General features: G+C 33.0%; 1 protein-coding gene across 1 annotated transcript; it reads left to right on the top strand.

Moving 5' to 3' along the window:
* The first annotated feature begins 329 nt into the window (after window positions 1-329).
* LOC114287587 (2-oxoglutarate-dependent dioxygenase 19-like) lies at window positions 330-6,643 on the top strand. The gene is made up of 4 exons (XM_082874243.1): window positions 330-650; window positions 891-1,126; window positions 4,720-5,047; window positions 6,019-6,643. The coding sequence occupies exons 1-4, from the start codon at window positions 429-431 to the stop codon at window positions 6,262-6,264; spliced, it is 1,032 nt and encodes a 343-aa protein (XP_082730369.1). The 5' UTR covers window positions 330-428; the 3' UTR covers window positions 6,265-6,643.
* Window positions 6,644-17,973: the final 11,330 nt, after the last annotated feature.

The raw sequence follows: 17,973 nt of genomic DNA, 5'->3' as shown, positions 1-17,973 counted from the left end.
GAACCACGTGCTGCTTTCTTCTATATATATATATATATATATATTTTTTTTTTTGTCGAATTTTGTTACATTTTTCTATTTTATCACCCTAGTTGTAGTTTTAATGACGTGTTAAGGGAGTAGAACTTTATATAATTAAGTATGTAACAAATAAAAAATTGAAACTAATCATTTCACATTATTAGAGGTGAAATTATGGGGATTTTTTTTTAAATTTCAAATGTTTTCTATTTTTTCTTATAATTGAGTATCCGAACCAATTTTTGCGCATCTCAATTAATCGCCGTGAACAAATCTCATCGCCTTTAAAGCCAGAGCTGCTTTCTTCTTGCAAACAAACTTACCTAGATCTATCCCAACCCAAACTCTCTCTCTCTCTCTCTCTCTCTCTCTCTCTCTTGTTTCTTGTTTCTTTTCTCTCCAACAAGATGTATAGCGTAAAAGGACTCGTTGATTCAGGTTTTCATCAGTCAGCTATTCCATCCAAGTTTATTATTGCGTCCTCGAGTCAAGAAGATGATACAGTCCTCTCCCAAGAAGAAGCAATCCCAACCATTGATTTTTCCCTACTAACTTTTGGTGATCCTGTTCAACGATCCAAAGTCATCCAAGATATTGGCAACGCATGCCGCGACTGGGGATTCTTTATGGTATTTTTTTAATTTTCTTGCTAGCTAAATGGGGGAGAAGAATATCAGCTCCATTCTATATATATGTTGGAACACCTTGGTCCAACAAACAATTTTGAACACCTTGGTCCAAATAATAATAATAATAATAATTATGCCACATAAAAAAAAAAATCACATAATGAAAAGTGAATATTAGTTCGTTCCTCTTCTCTATCTGTTTTTTTTTTTTTTTCGAAGCTTGAGTGGCTGCATTCTTAGGTAATCAATCATGGTGTGCAAGAGAAGTTGATGGATGATATGGTGAAGGCAAGTAAAAGTTTTTTTGATATGAGTGAGGAGGAAAAGGGAGAGTACAACGGGAAGCAATTATTTGATCCAATAAGGAGTGGTACAAGCTTTAATGTCCTTGTTGATAAGTCATTGTTTTGGAGGGATTATCTCAAGGTTCATGTTCATCCCCACGTCAATTCGCCTAATAAGCCAGCCTGCTTCAGGTACCTTCACTTTTTTCTTTTTCCTTCAAAAAATGATTCATTCTGTTTGGTTTTGTGTTTCGAAAACAGTTTTTAATTAAATTTTTTTTTTTCATGTTTTATTGATTTTAGGGGGGAAAAATTCTTATTTTAGTCAAAAAAAATTTAGATGGATAATGTACTCTTTTTTCGTTCATCATTTATGATTACTATAAATGAACATGATGATTTGACATTTATTTTGATTTAAAACTTTAAAATATCAATTTTTAAATTAAAAAAAAATTTATGTGCAAAAAAATAAATAAATAAAACGGTTTTTTTTTTTTTTTGAAAAAATTGAATTATTATTTGTGCAAAACTGAAAAATTTTGTGCTTATAAAGAAGCAAGATGGTAGAACATTGATGTGTAGAACTGAAGAAAAAAAAAACTATAAAAAAGAAAAAAATTGTGTTTGGTTTGAGTTTTTTGGATTAAGCTTTTTAAAAACTGAGTTTTTTTCTTTTTTATTTTTCTGTTTTTAGTGAATATTTTTAAAATTTTAAACATTTATTTTACTTTTTTAGATGCACCTTATATAGATGTATCCAAAAAGTAAAAAATTTGTGAAAAAATATTTTAAAAAATTAATAAATACAAAAAAATATAAAAAAAAATGTACTGAATTCTCGTATTTTTTTTTGTATTTGTGATATTTTGTGAATTTTTAAAATATTTTTTACTTTTTAGATATATTTATGTTAAGTATGTCTAAAAATTTAAAAAATTGCTTAAAATATTAAAAAAATCAGTAAAAGCAAAAAAACACGGAAAATAAGAAAGTAGAATTTTCTGAAAAGTTTTTTTGAAAAATGATAACCAAGCATAATGTTCTTAGTTTTAAAATTGAAAAACACTGTTCATGTTATCTATTTTATATGTTCTCGATTTTATTAGATAGTTAAATCAAACAAATAAATAAAAGGTCAAAAACATTTAATCTCATACCCTCTTTTTTTTTTTTTTATCAATTAGTGAAACAATTATCTGAACTATTACTATGTAAAGTTGATAATGTTCTTAGTTTTAAAAATTGAAAAAAAACTGATAATATTCTTAGTTTTACTAAATAAAACTTGTTCAAACAATTTTAATTAGGATCTGATCTACCATAACATTTGTAAATAAGACTTTTAACTAATTAACTCTAAATTAAACTATCCCAACAATCTAAATATACTTAACACATTATATTTGTGAAGAAATTTAAAAGGAATTCAATAAATACAAAAATAAAAATATATTGAATTTTTATAATTTTTTGTATTTAGTGATTTTTTTTTAAAAAAAAAATTTAGTAAATTTTATACTTTTAAATTTATGTTTTACACTTTATCGTTGTCGTAAAATTTTAATTAAGTTTTTGTGACAACTTGATAATAAAGCCCAAACATAAAGAATTACATCAAACTCCAAAAAAAAGGTTGGGAGGTCTGGTCTAGACAACCAACTCTCAATACAATTTAAATTGGGCTTAAGCAACTTTTCCATCCAACTAATTCACATTAAGCCTATGCAGCTTCTTCTTCCCTTCTATGGGGGTCAAAATCTATCTTAAGGTCCCGAATCAGACCAATGGAATTCTGTCTGCTATATTTATAATAATAAATAAAAAGTGCTTTTGAATTGATGTCATCGTTTTATTGACATTTTTTTTTTTGTTTTTATTTATTTATTTATTTATTTTTTTGGTTGAGTAAGAACTCAATCTTAACTCAAGGAATGTTGCGTACTTGGTAAATACTGCTTGGAGGTTAAGACCCTAGATCTCAAGTTCAAAACTTCTTGAGCCCACCTTTTGGGCGTAACGTAATTGCTTAGGAAATTAAGTCTCAAGTTGTTGTTACCAACACTTGGTGTGGGATTAATATTCTCCTGCTGTGTGAGTCTTGAATTAAGCGGAATTTGTCTTGGGAAATCGGAGTAAGTTTTCAGATTATAGTCTCTTATTTAGAACGGATAACAAAACACATTGATGATCTCTGCAAGGGACGTTGTCTTGGAACGACAAAAAAAAAAAAAAAAAAAAAAAAAAAAAACTATTTGTAGAGTAGTTTTTGAGATAAAAAGTACGAAAATCTGTTCGATTTGTCTTTTTTCATAAATGGTTTTGGAAAATTGTTTTGGGGAGGGAGTTTTAAAAAAAGTAATTGATTTGATGTCTATGAGAGATAGTGATTTTGGAAAGTAGATAACCAAACAAAATTTTGAAATTTTTTTTAGAAAAATTTGTTTGATTTGATTACTCTTGAAAATTTGTTTGTAGAGAATTTTTCCTAAAAATTTTTCTGAAAAACAAACCAAACAAGGTTAATCTTTGAATAAAGTGTATTTTGTAGTATTATTAATTAATATAGATATTTCAACCTAGTATTTTTTATTACAAAAATAAGATATTACAGACCGGGCATGCTATTGCTTCATTTGTTTATGCGGAAAATATTTTGTACGGAAAAAATTTTTTAGAAAAACATTTTTCTATGTTTGGTAGTGGTGGTGGTGGAGTGATAGTGGGGGCAGAGGTTCTGGCATGGTGGCGGGGCGGCGATGAAGGTGATAGCAATGTTCGTGGTGATGGTGGTATTGGTAAAATTTTAGTCCGAAAAATATTTTTTGCTTTCTAAAAATAAAAAATATTTTATGTTCACATAGACTTATTTTTTATTGACCATAAAAAATGTTTTTTGTTGATTTTCATTTTTCATTCTACCAAATGCTAAAAAATACGAAAAATATTTTTCATAAAATATTTTTTGCCTAAACAAACGGAGCATATATATGTAATGATTCTACCATTAACGATAAGGAAAATGTCTCGTAGCTCAAATTTTGTAGCTCAAAAGTGGCTCAAATGGCCAAAACGACGTCGTTTTGGCCATTTTTATGTTGTTCTGTACTCAAAACGACGTCGTTTTGACCATTTGAGCCACTTTTGAGCCACAAAATTTGAGCTACATAGCATTATCGTAACGATAATAGAAAATAAAATGAAAAATCAATCATGACCACTACCTACATTTTACAAAATTGTGCACCACAAATAGGCTTTAATAAAGAGACCCGCAAACCCATAGAAAGATATTACATGCCGTTGTGGAAAAAAAGTGATTTGTTGAGATGAAAAAAAAAATGTAAATAAAAATGAAGTAGGAGAACCCAAATTCCAAATTAACAAATTCAAACTTAAAAATGATCTTTTTGATTCTCGAAGAGTGAGGGGCAAAGGGATTTGATCGATTGAAACATGGAAGAATTGAAAGAAATGATAAATATGTAAAACTCAAGCTTATTAGATTGTGATGAAGTCTATGGATACAAAAAAGTGCAGAGAATCGACAAAATGGGCATGAAGTCCACTGTCTATGTCTATCTTGTACACTTCTTTCTATGCCTATAACATAATTGTTAAATTTTCACCTCTTATATCAAAATGTTATTCAAAATCTGAAGCTCACACTCTCATTTACTAGATGAATTACATTTCTTATTGAGTTAGTCTGTATATACAAAATTACTTACATATATAACATTAAAATTCAAAAAAAGTCCCAACACCATGTTGCATTCTTGCAGAGAAATTTCACAAGAATACTGCAAAAGGGCCAGGGATGTGGCAAGTGAATTACTCAAAGGGATATCTATGAGCTTGGGATTGGAAGAAAACTACATAGATAAAGCAATGGAGGTTGAATTTGGGTCACAACTTCTTGTTGTCAATTTTTACCCACCATGCCCACAACCAGAGTTGGCCATTGGCATGCCTCCTCATTCGGACCACGGCTTATTGACCCTCCTCATACAGAACCAGCTTGGTGGACTTCAAGTCCTACACAATGGCAAGTGGGTCCCTATTAATCCTCTTCCTAATTCCATTCTTGTGAATACTGGAGATCACATGGAGGTAAATATATTATTACATTCCTTTGTCATGCTATTATGGTAGTAAGGTTTAAATTGGTGTTCGGTTACGAAGAAGTATTGTAGTGTTTGGTTACCTGTCATTATGGTGGTGGTTCTAGTAAATTATCAAATTAAAATTGGTTATATTTTGTTGTGATTTCTGATTACTTTCCAAAAGAACGTTAGTTACACCTCATTGTGGTGAATTAAGTAAAATGATCAATTATGCCTCAAAATAGCATTAATTACAACCAAATGTAGTTATGACAAATGGTTCAGGTTCAACTTTTAAATCCAACGACTGAAAAGTGAGAATGCAGATGATATGTAATTTTTGGGGAGTTGTCTAGTCCAGGGCGTCAGCACATGTAAGTCACAGTATTCAATTGAATATTAACTTCTGCTTTTTCTTCTATATACATGTAGATGATATATATGTAAATCAACTCACTCCTTGTAATTTGACTACCCCAATTCATAGATTTTGATTACTCATCTTACACATCTTGAACACCCACTCACTTCAACTTTTGCAAATCCATTCTTATAACTCACAATATCTTTTAATTTTGATGATGAAATACTATAAAACAGACAAAAATATCCATGAAATGAAGTATATATGGTATAATTAATACAATTTTGAGGTATATGTCTACTTTGGGGCATATTCAAATATCACTTTTGGTGATAACCAAGGTTGATCCCACTTTGATTTGATCATAGGTTGGCACTATGACAAGTTGAAGTTATAACAAACACCACACTGAATATAACTTGTAGACGGTCATATTATTATGAGCACAAAAACAAAAAAGTCACATGAATAGACAAGATTGTACAATATTTGTGTATAGAATTCATTTCTGAAAATGTGTTTTCCATGTAATACAAATGTGCTTCTGATTTAATTTGTTTCATGGAAAATTATTTGTCGCATTTGGTAATATCAATTGTTATGGTATATTGCAGATACTGACCAATGGCAAATACAAGAGTGTTGTACACCGAGCCATGGTGAACAACAAAGCAAACAGGATCTCCATAGCAACATCTCATGGACCTCCACTTGATAAAGTTGTAAGTCCTGCCCAAGAGTTAGTGGACACTGATTTCCATCCCATTGCATACCATGGAATTACATATAGGGGGTATTTGGAGCTTCAACAAAGCAATGAACTCAATGGTAAATCTTGCCTGGATCGGATCCGAGTTTGAAAGAGAAAACCCGGGTGGTGGTGGTGGTGGTGGTTGGGGGTGGTGGTGATTGAACTCAATATTTGATCCTACTATAAAAATAGTAAGTGACCCGATCGAATTATATAAAACTCAGGTTTTACACTGTCAATAAGGTTGATTTTGTATGTTGCTTCATCTCTCTCGACATCAATAATCAAGCATAACAAAAAGAAAAAATCAACTCTAGCAAAGGCAAACGAAATATGGTGAGCTTGTGGCACACTTGAAAGGTCTGGAGTGTTATTTTTTTCTTCTTGAGTTTAAAACTTCAATGATCTATGGATATTGTATTTTGTTTTAATGATTGTTAATGGTCACATATATAATAACAATAAGATGTGTTTGATATTGTTGGCAATGATATTATCATTCAAAATATAAATTCTCGTTGAATTAAATTATCAAAATAATTAAAAATTTTCTTTTATTTATGATTTGAATATTTAATTTAGTTTGTTATTTGTTAGCAATGAAAACTTGAATGTTAATTTAGAATATCAGATTCTCATTTCAAAAAAATGTATATTACACATACAACTACAGCTTCCTTTTTATACAGAAATTATAACTATCTAACTCAATATCCTAACTAACTAACCACAGTTGAGTTTAGATAACAGCTTAACAGATTTATGCTAACAACCACAAGTGGATGATAACTGTCTCAATTTTATACATGTGCTCAGCCCTTGAGTGTCTTCAACAGATGGCTTGGATTTGGACTGATCTGTTTGATCTGGTGGCTTGGACTCTGATGGCTTGGACTCTGATGGCTTGGACTTGGACTGATCTGTTTGATCTGGTGGCTTGGACTGATCTGTTTGATTTGGTGGCTTGGACTGATGTAGCTCATCATGCCCCCTCAAGCTTAGGGGAGCTTGGAGAACCATAAGCTTGGACTGTAGGTACTGAAACCGCTGAGGAGAAAGAGGTTTAGTGAAAATATCGGCGATTTGATCAGATGTGGAAATGTGAAGAATATTGAGCTGCTTATTAGTGACTTTCTCTCGAACATAATGATAATCAACCTCTATATGCTTGGTACGAGCATGGAACACAGGATTAGATGAAAGAGAAATAGCAGAGATATTATCACACCACAGTGTAGGAGAAGGGACTGTGATGTGAAGATCAGATAGGAGCATAGTAAGCCAACTAAGCTCTGCTGCTGTTTGAGCCAAAGCACGATATTCCGCCTCAGTAGAAGAGCGGGCTACTGTTGGTTACTTTTTAGATGACCAAGAGATCAAATTTGATCCAAGGAAAACACAATATCCAGTTGTAGATCTTCGATCATAAGAGTTGCCAGCCCAATCAAAATCGGAGTAAGCCTGAAGAATAAGAGGACCAGGACTAAAATGAAGGCCAAGATGGAGAGTACCTTTTAGGTATCTGAGAAGACGTTTAACATGAGCAAAATGACTAACAAGAGGAAGATGCATAAATTGACAAGCATAGTTCACAGCAAAGGAAAGATCAGGACGAGTGATAGTTAAGTATTGAAGAGCACCCACAATGCTACGGTAAAGAGTAGGATTAGAGAATGGAAGATCAGTGGAAGAATGAACATGGTTAAGAGCCATAGGTGAGGAATATGATTTACAGTCAGTCATGCTAGCTTTGGCAAGGATTTCTGAGGCATATTTGTGCTGAGAGAGAAAATAGCCATGAGAAGAAGAAGTGACTGAAATACCAAGAAAATAATTGATAGAACCAAGCTCTTTCATGGCAAAAGTAGAATGCATGTGATGAACAAGTTGAGCAATTTCAGAAACATCACTACCAGTTAAAAGAATATCATCAACATAGATAAGTAAGATAAGAATAGAAGAAGCTGATTTCTTAACAAAAAGAGAAGAATCACAGTGACTAGAGAGAAAACCATGAGAATGAAGAAAGGTGGAAAAGGTGGAATACCAAGCCCTTGGGGCTTGTTTCAGACCATAAAGAGATTTGTGCAGTTTGCAAACCAAATGAGGAGATGATACATCAATGAAGCCTTGAGGCTGATGCATATAGACTTCTTCCTCAAGAACACCATGAAGAAAAGCATTTGATATGTCAAGCTGCTTGATAGTCCATTGGAAATGAAGTGCCAAAGTTAAAAGAATCCGAACAATTGGTTGTTTAGCCACAGGACTGAATGTCTCATGAAAATCAATTCCTTCTGTTTGAAGAAAACCCTTAGCAACCAAACGAGCCTTATATCTTGCAATTGTACCATCTGAATTTTTCTTAATCCTGTACACCCATTTGGAACCAATAGCAGATTTACCAGGAGGTAAGGGAACAAGAGACCAGGTGGCCTGGTTTTGTAAAGCTTGGAATTCATCCAACATGGCAGCTTGCCATATAGAAGAGTGAGCTGCCTCTTGATAAGTAGATGGTTCAATATCCTCAGAAGGAACAACAGTAGAGGCTAAGAAACAAGTTGACACAGCTTTGGTCTTAGATCTGGTCTGCATGGAATGATGATTCTGAGAAGGTGAAAGAAGAGGCAAGTCTATAGAGATAGAGGAAATAGGAATTGATGTTGTAGGAGGAGTGATGGAAGTAATAGTAGGAAGGGTCATTGGTACAGTAGAATGAGAGAGTGGTAAGGTTGCAGCAGCAGGAGGTGCTGGTGCTGGACAAACAAAAGTAGGAGCTGCAGAGACAGGACCTGCAGATGCAGAACTAGGATCTGCAGAGACAGAAAGTGCTGGTGCAGATGGAACAACACAAGGAACAGAACTAGCTGCAGAAACAGCAACAGATGCAGGAGCTAGGGAAAGTGAATCTGGCGGCCAAAAGAATGTATGCAACTGAGGTAAAGTAGGAGCAGGAAGAGAAACACTTAAAGAAGGATCTTGAAATGGAAAAGTAGTTTCATCAAAAAGAACATGTCTGGAAATATAGATCTTCCCACTGGACAAATCAAGACACCTATACCCCTTTGTAGACGGTTGGTAACCAAGAAACACACAAGGAATGGATTTTGGCTGAAGTTTGTGGGTAGTATAGTGTTGAAGCCAAGGATAGCATTTACAGCCAAAAACTTTTAAAAAAATTATAATCAGGAACCTGCTTAAACAGTACTTCAAAAGGAGTTAAATTGTTGAGCTTGGAAGTAGGATGTCTGTTAATCAGAAATACAGAAGCAGCAAGAGCATCAAACCAATATTTGACAGGAAGAGAAGATTGATGCATGAGAGTGATAGTGGTTTCAATCAAGTGTCTATGCTTCCTCTCAGCTACTCCATTCTGAGCAGGAGTATATGGACAAGTGAGCTGATGCTCAATACCTCTGGTGGTTAAAAAATGTTGAAATTTAGAAGCCAAATATTCACCCCCATTATCACTGCACAGAATTTGAAGTTTGGTGTGAAACTGTGTTTCCACAAAAGTCTTAAAATCAAGAAATTTGGAAAAAACTTCACTCTTGTAAGACAAAGGAAATAACCATGTAAATTTACTAAAGTCATCAATGAAAAGAACATAGTATTTATAGTTTGAAACAGAGGCAACAAAAGGGCCCCATACATCAGAATGGATAAGAGCTAAAGGTTGATTTACAGTGGAAGTTGAAAGACTAAATGGCAACCTATGACTCTTAGACACACAACAATGTGTGCACAATTTATTGGAAACAACAGTAGCATCCATAGTAGGTAAATGCTGCTTATAAACAAGACAATTCAACTTCTTGGAGGAAGGATGTCCTAATCTAGAATGCCAAAGAGAAGCATGATGAGCAGAATCTTCAGTGGAACAATGAAGACAAACAGGTGGAGAAGACAATGAAGCTGAAGTTGGTAGATGGTAAAGACCATGAGAAAAACCTCCTTTATACAGAACCTTCTTGGTAAGTTTGTCCTGTATAACAAAGAAGTCAACATCAAAAGTAATGGTGCATTTGTTATCAACAATGAATTGGTGAACTGACAGAAGATTTGAAGAAATAGATGGAACATGGAATAAATTGTTAAGTGTGAAAGGGACAGTAGGAGTAGGAAGAATGCCATTACCAGTATGAAGAATAGGTAAAGTGGAACCATTTCCCACAGTGACTTGATCTGAACCAAGATAAGGTTGGTAAGTATTCAAGTTGTTGAGATCATTTGTGAAATAATTGGAAGCAGCAGAATCTAAGAACCAAGTAGAACTTTCTGCTGTATGCATGGGAGAATCAGGAATAATATTGGTAGATGAGGAGGCAACATAAGCCCTGGGATGAGCTTTAGATGCTTGAAGTGTTGTATCAAGTCTATGCCAACATTCCAAAGCTGAATGATTAGGCTTTCCACAAATTTGACAGACCAAAGAACCAACAGAGGACTAATGTGGAAATTGAAACTGAGATTGAAACTGAGAAGATGGTCTGCTACTTTGAACAGAAGACTGATGTGGAGATGAAAACTGTTGGAACTGAGAAGTTCTGCCTCCACCTTTGTTTTGTGAAAATCTGTTGCCAGTTCGACCTCTATATGAGCCATAACCTCAATATCCTCCTCTTTGAGAACTTCTGAAACCTCTATAATTTCCTCGAGTAGTTGCATAAGCAAAAGGCAGATCAGAAGCATGAGTGTGCTTGAGAGAGGTGTCAATGTGAATAGATTCAGAACACAGGAGGGCAGACAAAGCAGAAATAGTAATAGGCTCAGATCTTGCACGAATAGTTGTCTTGAAAGCATTATATTCATCAAGTAAACCATTTAAGGTGAGTAAAACTAAATCTTCATCTTCAATTGGTGAACCAGCCAAACTCAACTGATCAGAAACAGCCTTAATTTGATTCAAGTAATCCTCCATAGTGAGATTCTTCTTTGTCAAATGATTGAGCTTGTTCTTTAGCTGATGAATATGAGATCGAGAGAGAGATGTAAATCGAGTAGCCAGTGTATTCCATACCTCTGTACTTGTTCCACAGTGAAAAACAGATGTGAAGATGGATGGTGAAAGTGTAGCAGTAATACAACTCAACAAATGTGTATCAATGGTGATCCAATGCGTAAATGCTGGATTTGGAACAGAATTGCCGTGTGCATCATGGATTGTAGATGAAGGACAGGATATAGAACCATCAACAAAACCTAGTAGCTTTGTAGCTCTCAAGATATTCTGAAACTGACTCTTCCAAATGATATAGTTTGTAGAGTCAAGTTTGATTGGAACAAAGGAGTTGAGATTGGAGATAAGAAGAGTGAGATTTGAAGGTAACATGGAGATATCTGCAGAACCTGAAACAGAGATCGAATCTGCCATTGTTGCTTGTAGATTTCTTATAGTAGCATCTTGCAGATTTGCTGCCATTACTGGATTTTTGTTGAAGATAGAAAATGCTCGATGGAGCTCAAATGCTCTGATACCATAAAGGAATTTAGAATATCAGATTCTCATTTCAAAAAAATGTATATTACACATACAACTACAGCTTCCTTTTTATACAGAAATTATAACTATCTAACTCAATATCCTAACTAACTAACCACAGTTGAGTTTAGATAACAGCTTAACAGATTTATGCTAACAACCATAAGTGGATGATAACTGTCTCAATTTTATACACGTGCTCAGCCCTTGAGTGTCTTCAACAGATGGCTTGGATTTGGACTGATCTGTTTGATCTGGTGGCTTGGACTGATCTGTTTGATTTGGTGGCTTGGACTGATGTAGCTTATCAAGTACAAGAGAAGTTATTTTTCTTATAGATTTGATGTAGTGTGAAAAATTACAAATAAAATTCTACAATTGACTCTTATAACAAAATAATTTTTTTATTTTTTATTTTATCAATTTAAATTTTCATGTTTTAATTTATTTTTAATTTAAATCATTTGCTTATTTTTGTTATGTAAAATTGATAAAAAAAATAATAATATTATAATTATTAAACTCAATATAGATAAGTAAAATATTTAAAATATCAATTTTTTTTTTTTTTTGTAGAGCATAATGACCAAAATATCATTTTTTATCAATCTTAATTACTTAAACAAAACTAAACAAATAGTTTAGATTAAAAATATAAGTATATTTAAATTGACAAAATTAAAAGTTCTAAGGGTTGGTTTGGGAAGTAGGTTGGCTTTTTGGCTTTATAACTTTTTGGCTATTTTAGCCTAGGCTAGAAAGCTTGGTTTCGAAAGGGCTTTTTTGCTTTTTTGACTTTTTTGGATTTTTTGACTTTTTTTGTGAGAAAAGAATGTAATGATTATGGATTGGATATGATGTTCTGTTTGTTGTGGCTAAAATAGCCTATTTTGTCATTTGTGACTAAAATAGCCAAAAAAATCCACAAAACCACTTCCCAAAAGTTTATTTTGTTAGGATAAACTACCAATAGGTCCTAATAGTTGAACTTAATTCTCATCAAGTCTTATTGTAAATAAGTTCTTGTAAAATTGTCGCTAAAAATAATTTTTCCTGATAATTTTTTTACATATATCGCTAAAAATTAATAATCAGTGACTCTTTTTTGTCACGATTTTTATAAATTGTCGTTAAAACTTATAATTAGTGACTTTTTCTGTGACGAATTTTTAAATTGTCGAAAGTTAAAAATTAGTGACTTTTTTTCTGACTATTTTTTTAAGCTGTCACCAAAACTTTTAACTAGTGATATTTTTTGTGACAATTTTTAAATTGTCGTTGAAAATTAACAATTAGTGACTTTTTGTAATAGTGTTTAATGAAAAACGCTATTAATTCTTACAAGACTTATTGGATAATAAGTACACCTATTAAGACCTATACATAAGTCTCCTTTCTGTTATAGGGGTCAAATTCTAAGAATTTTATGTTATTTTATTTTATTATTATTAATATTTTTTTAATTTCCCCTAAAATGTATGTTTCTAAATTACCCATCCATTAAAAATTTTACAGTCGCCATTGATTTTCCTTGCTCGTTATGTGTTGTTGATGTTTGTGGTGTGGAATGTTAGTGTTGAAACCACGAAAGAAAATTATCAATAAGTTTTATTTTGTTTTTAAAATTATTAATGAGTCCTATCAAGTTTTTATATGGATACTTAAATCCTTTTTTTCATAAAACAATTTTTAAAAAGTTCATTGATCAATAGTGGAGCATGTTATTCCAATTTTATCTCTTATTTAATATGAATAATGTACGAGCAAGAAATATTCCTCTCGTATAATCCTGTTGACCAAGTATATGCTCCTTTAAACGTCGTTGTTTTACTCCCTGAAAACACAAACATGAGCTAGTCGGCGGGTGTGTGCCGGATACCTCTCCGATGCCTAAGTCAGCAAAATAGACAAATAGACAAAAGGTCTGTGTGTTCGGGAATCAAAGTTGTGTGTTACCTCTTCATAGACGATGTTGTGAGCTTTTATAGGTTCCGCGTGGCACAATCCAAGTAGGACTCTTACTGCTCCATGTAGAGTCCTCCTAGGAATCACATTCCTGAAAGATAATGCTTATCCTTCAACACCCTCTCACTGCTTAAACCAAGTGAGATAGTTCTACCACGGTTGGATGTCAATACGATCGAGATAACATGGTCATGCTAAAGCCACAGACTAGACCGAGCTCTCATTAGCTCGGTTCTTCCTCTCACTGAGTGTACCTTGGTTTGACATATTCCAACTGGGTTGTCTGAGACCGTACTAACCACAACGAGCTTGGACCGAGCTAACCAATAGCAAGGTTCTAAGGAAAGCTCAACATACTTCGGCTCAATATGGCATGACCGAGCTAACTGTTACCGCTCTCTTGCACCGGGCTAACTTCTAGGCCCTTATACTCTGCCGTTCTTACTGTGGCTTTCAGCATGGCCCATTACCCAGCTCGGTCTAATTTATACATAAATTACCCTCTCAATTGCCCCTCAATTCCATCTGCGTAACATGATCGGGATTACCCGTTTCCAGCCGAGCTAAAAACTATAGTTTTCTAAACCGAGCTAAATTGTAGCCTTCATCCGAGCCAAATTTATATCTGGCTCCATTTACACCGAGCTACTAATCTGTCTAGTCAAAACGTCTTTTCAGACGCTGTAACTGAATCGCTTTCTATTCCTTGGACACGTGGCAAACTCTTACTGGCCCATCGTAGCTGTCACGCCGCCCTCGTACCTCGCGAATTTTGAACAGTCCCGCCTTTTTTCCTTCCTTTTTACAAAACAAACCCTTATGCTTCAAACCGTTTCACTTGCACTATTCATCTTCTCTCTTTTTCTTGCCTGAACCTCCATTGCTGCCACTTTTGCACTTGCGAAGCTTGTATTTTCAACATCACCTTCGTGGTTTCAGACCCACATCCTTCCTTCTTCAATCTGTAAGTAACTCAATCCTTTTTTGCTTTCCGTTTGGACTGGTTACATGTACTATTTGTATATACGTGCTTTCTTACAATACTTTTCAAAATAGTTTTCTCTGTAACGAGTAAGAACAACTTGAATAGTACCCATAACAAAAAACTAAACCGACGCGAACACCTTGTCTCTCTAGATTTTTTTTTTTTTTTTTTTTTTGAAATCTAAATAATTGTATGAATTTCATGCTAAAGATGTTCACCATGTCCTCTTGAGATGATACTAATTCTAACATCCAAATCAATATTGTTTAATTTTTATTTTTATTTTTTTTTTAAAAAAAAAAGGGAAAAAGCATTGGATCTGATAGAAATAGAGGAGAGCTCATATCATATCTTTTTTCAGGCCCTTCATAGCCACTAGAAGGTGTAAATTATCTCTAATAAGTTATTAGGTTCTGTCTGATTGAGAGATTTAAGAAGAAATTTAAAAAAAGAAAGAGAAATAAAAAGAAAAAAGATAAATAAAATATATTTATATTTCATCTAATTTCATATATATTTTCTTTTTTTCTAAATTTTTTAATCAAACACAAACTTCACATATATTTATATTTCATTTAATTTCACATACATATATATATGGTCCTGAGGTCTCTGATGAAAATGCTCCACACAATCCAGTACTTCATTATTCGTTTCAAAGTAGACAAATAATTTGGATGTGATTTTGACTAAAATGTAAATTGCACTGTGTACCAACGAGCATCAATATTAGTATCATTGAAATTGTTTCTTAATTAAATTAACAATATAAATTTAAAAAAATCACCTCTATTAGTTTCGTTTGCAGTTCGTCAAAATTTGTGTTTGTTACAATATCTCGCTACAATAAGTGAGATACTGTTCATCGCTACTTGTGTGTTGCCAGATGTCTGTTCGATCAACCGGTCAATAGCTTTTTTTATTTTTATTTTTTTCATTTCTTCCAGTTTTACCTTTACAAATGAAAATAATAATTGTTTGGCTGCAGCTCATCAATTTAATTAAAAAAATAATAATAACAAATATTTTAATAAGATTGAATTACAATATAGAGTTTGATGCAACGAGTGATTAGCTAAAATAGAAAAATGACTTTTTTAGTTATAATTTGACTAAAAATTTAAAAAGATTGGTGTGGATGCTCTAAGAGATGTAATAAAAATTGCTAAAATTAATATATATATATATATATATATATAGAAAATTCTAATAGAATACAATAATGTGAGTAAATTACAAATATATTTATTGAGATTTGCTTAAAATACGAATTGCCCCTTGTGGTTTGAAAAATTACAAATACCACTTTGTCAAAAATTTTATTTAACAAAATTAATTGAAAAAGTGAAATTTCTAATTTTTCACCAATACAATAATAAAATTATTTAAATTATTAATTAAAATAAAATTTTAATATTATTAAAAACTGTTAATTAACTTAATAATTTATTAATAAAATGACCTATTTGTTGTGAAATTAAACACTGTAAGGGGCATAATATAATTTCTAGAATCACAGAAAATAATTTATAATTTAAGTAAATCTCAGAGGGTGTGTTTGTAATTTACCCCAATAATATTGTACAAAATATTTCGTATTTTTACTTCTGAGCAAATCTATATATATAACATACAAATAATTATTCATATCTCATCCAAAACAAAAAAATATTTCACTGATTATCTTTTGCAATTGCGGTACAAATGTGACCATCACAGAATTCCAATTTTTAAGTTGATGAAAGAAATACGTGGTGGGATGCATTTGACGACCATGTACACAGGGTGGCCATCTGCCTGTTGGGGGGTTTCAATCAATGTGGATGGTGGGGGGGGGGGGCAGGGTTTTAATCAATGGTCGGGGCAAGATGAGGCAATCGATGAAAGGGATCAGAAGAGGTATTTGCAAAACAGAAGATGAATTTTCCCTCCTAGGATACCTTTATGCTGTGTTTGGTTGAGTGATTTGAGGAGAGATTTGGAAAGAAAAATAAAAAAGATAGGTGAAATGTGAATAAAATATGAATATATTTCACCTAGTTTCAGACACTTTTTCCCTTGCCTTTTTCAATCTCTCCTCAAATCCTCCAACCAAACACAAACACACCGTTATAGAGCTTCTCTGGATGTTATATATGCAAATAAAATTATGAAAATTTAATTTTTCATTTTCTGTTTGTGCGGACCATAAAGGGCAGGCTGTAAAAGTTTGTGGTAGAGTGGTTTTTCGGTCAGTGGCGGTGGGAAAACAGGTGGTCGATGAGGGTGGTTGGAAGAAAAAAGAGGCTGGCGCTGGAGGTCTGCTTTGTAAGTTGTGTTTATTTTCTCTGCACGTGCTTCATTTTTTTGATTGCTTCTGTGATTGTATAAGGCTGGAGGTCTGCTTTGTAAGGTGTGTTTAGGGTTTTGAATGGTGCCTTATTTGTAATATATTTCAATTGTATTGTCATTTTTGTATCTGGTACATCATTGAAAGTAAAGTGGGACAGACGATGGTTATTGTTTTATTATCTACTTATTTTTTACCAGATATTTTTGAAGGGTAAAAAAGTAAATTTATATTATCTGTTAACAGTGTTAATAATTTTTATAATTCATATATATATATATATTTAAGATAACCTCAAAAGCCACCAATATCATTAAAGAAAAAGAATTTTTTCCATTTAAACTCGTGGTGAATCAAAATCAAAAGTTAACCTATTTAGACAATGTGCCGCATAATTGATTTCTCTATAAACATGTGAGATCAATGATAAATGAAATTATAAACTGAGTAACGCCCACCTAATAACCATAACAAAACAAATTATCCGTCTTCCCCTAAATTGCATACTCAACATTTATAGAATCTCTTTTAAGTTGAATATCAACCAAACCCAAATCACACCCAAATTGAAGCACTTTGACCACACCCAAGGCTTCCATACAATCAACATTCTCGAGATAAGGAATTTGACCATAGAAGCAATAACCGTCCCATTATAGCCATGAACAATAATCCCAATACTAGCAACCACTTGGGCCTTCCGTACCGATCCCTCAAAATTCAATTTAAAGATACCCTCTCTTGGCACAAGCCATCATCGAAGCCGCACTCGATGCACTGGAATTTGACTACAGTGTTCGGCTTGAGCATACTCTATCACATACTTCTCAGCAAAAGACAACCTCATCCACAGTCCTCCGCTTATTTTCAAAAATAACCGAGTTCCTATGATTCCATAAGCACCAACAAATAGTAATAAATAAACTCATACTTGGCCATAAGATTGCAAACCCACTCAAAAGCAATTGGTAATAGGCATAGAGTTGATAACCATAAAGATCGAGCTAGACATCCAAACTTGCATCGCAAACCAAAAATTGTGAAAACAATGGCCCAC

This window comes from Camellia sinensis, chromosome 6 (genome assembly GCF_055761805.1).
Source record: "Camellia sinensis isolate YWXY chromosome 6, ASM5576180v1, whole genome shotgun sequence".
Lineage (NCBI taxonomy): Eukaryota > Viridiplantae > Streptophyta > Magnoliopsida > Ericales > Theaceae > Camellia > Camellia sinensis.
Note: the sequence above shows the minus strand (reverse complement) of the source record. Positions and strands in the feature narration are given on the sequence as shown.

Bases quoted from the DNA above. Each gene is read 5' to 3' on its own strand.
- LOC114287587 (XM_082874243.1), top strand. From the start codon at position 429: ATGTATAGCGTAAAAGGACTCGTTGATTCAGGTTTTCATCAGTCAGCT. The intron at 651-890 runs GTATTTTTTTAA...CTGCATTCTTAG, and splicing joins GCGACTGGGGATTCTTTATG to GTAATCAATCATGGTGTGCA. The intron at 5,048-6,018 runs GTAAATATATTA...GGTATATTGCAG, and splicing joins ATACTGGAGATCACATGGAG to ATACTGACCAATGGCAAATA.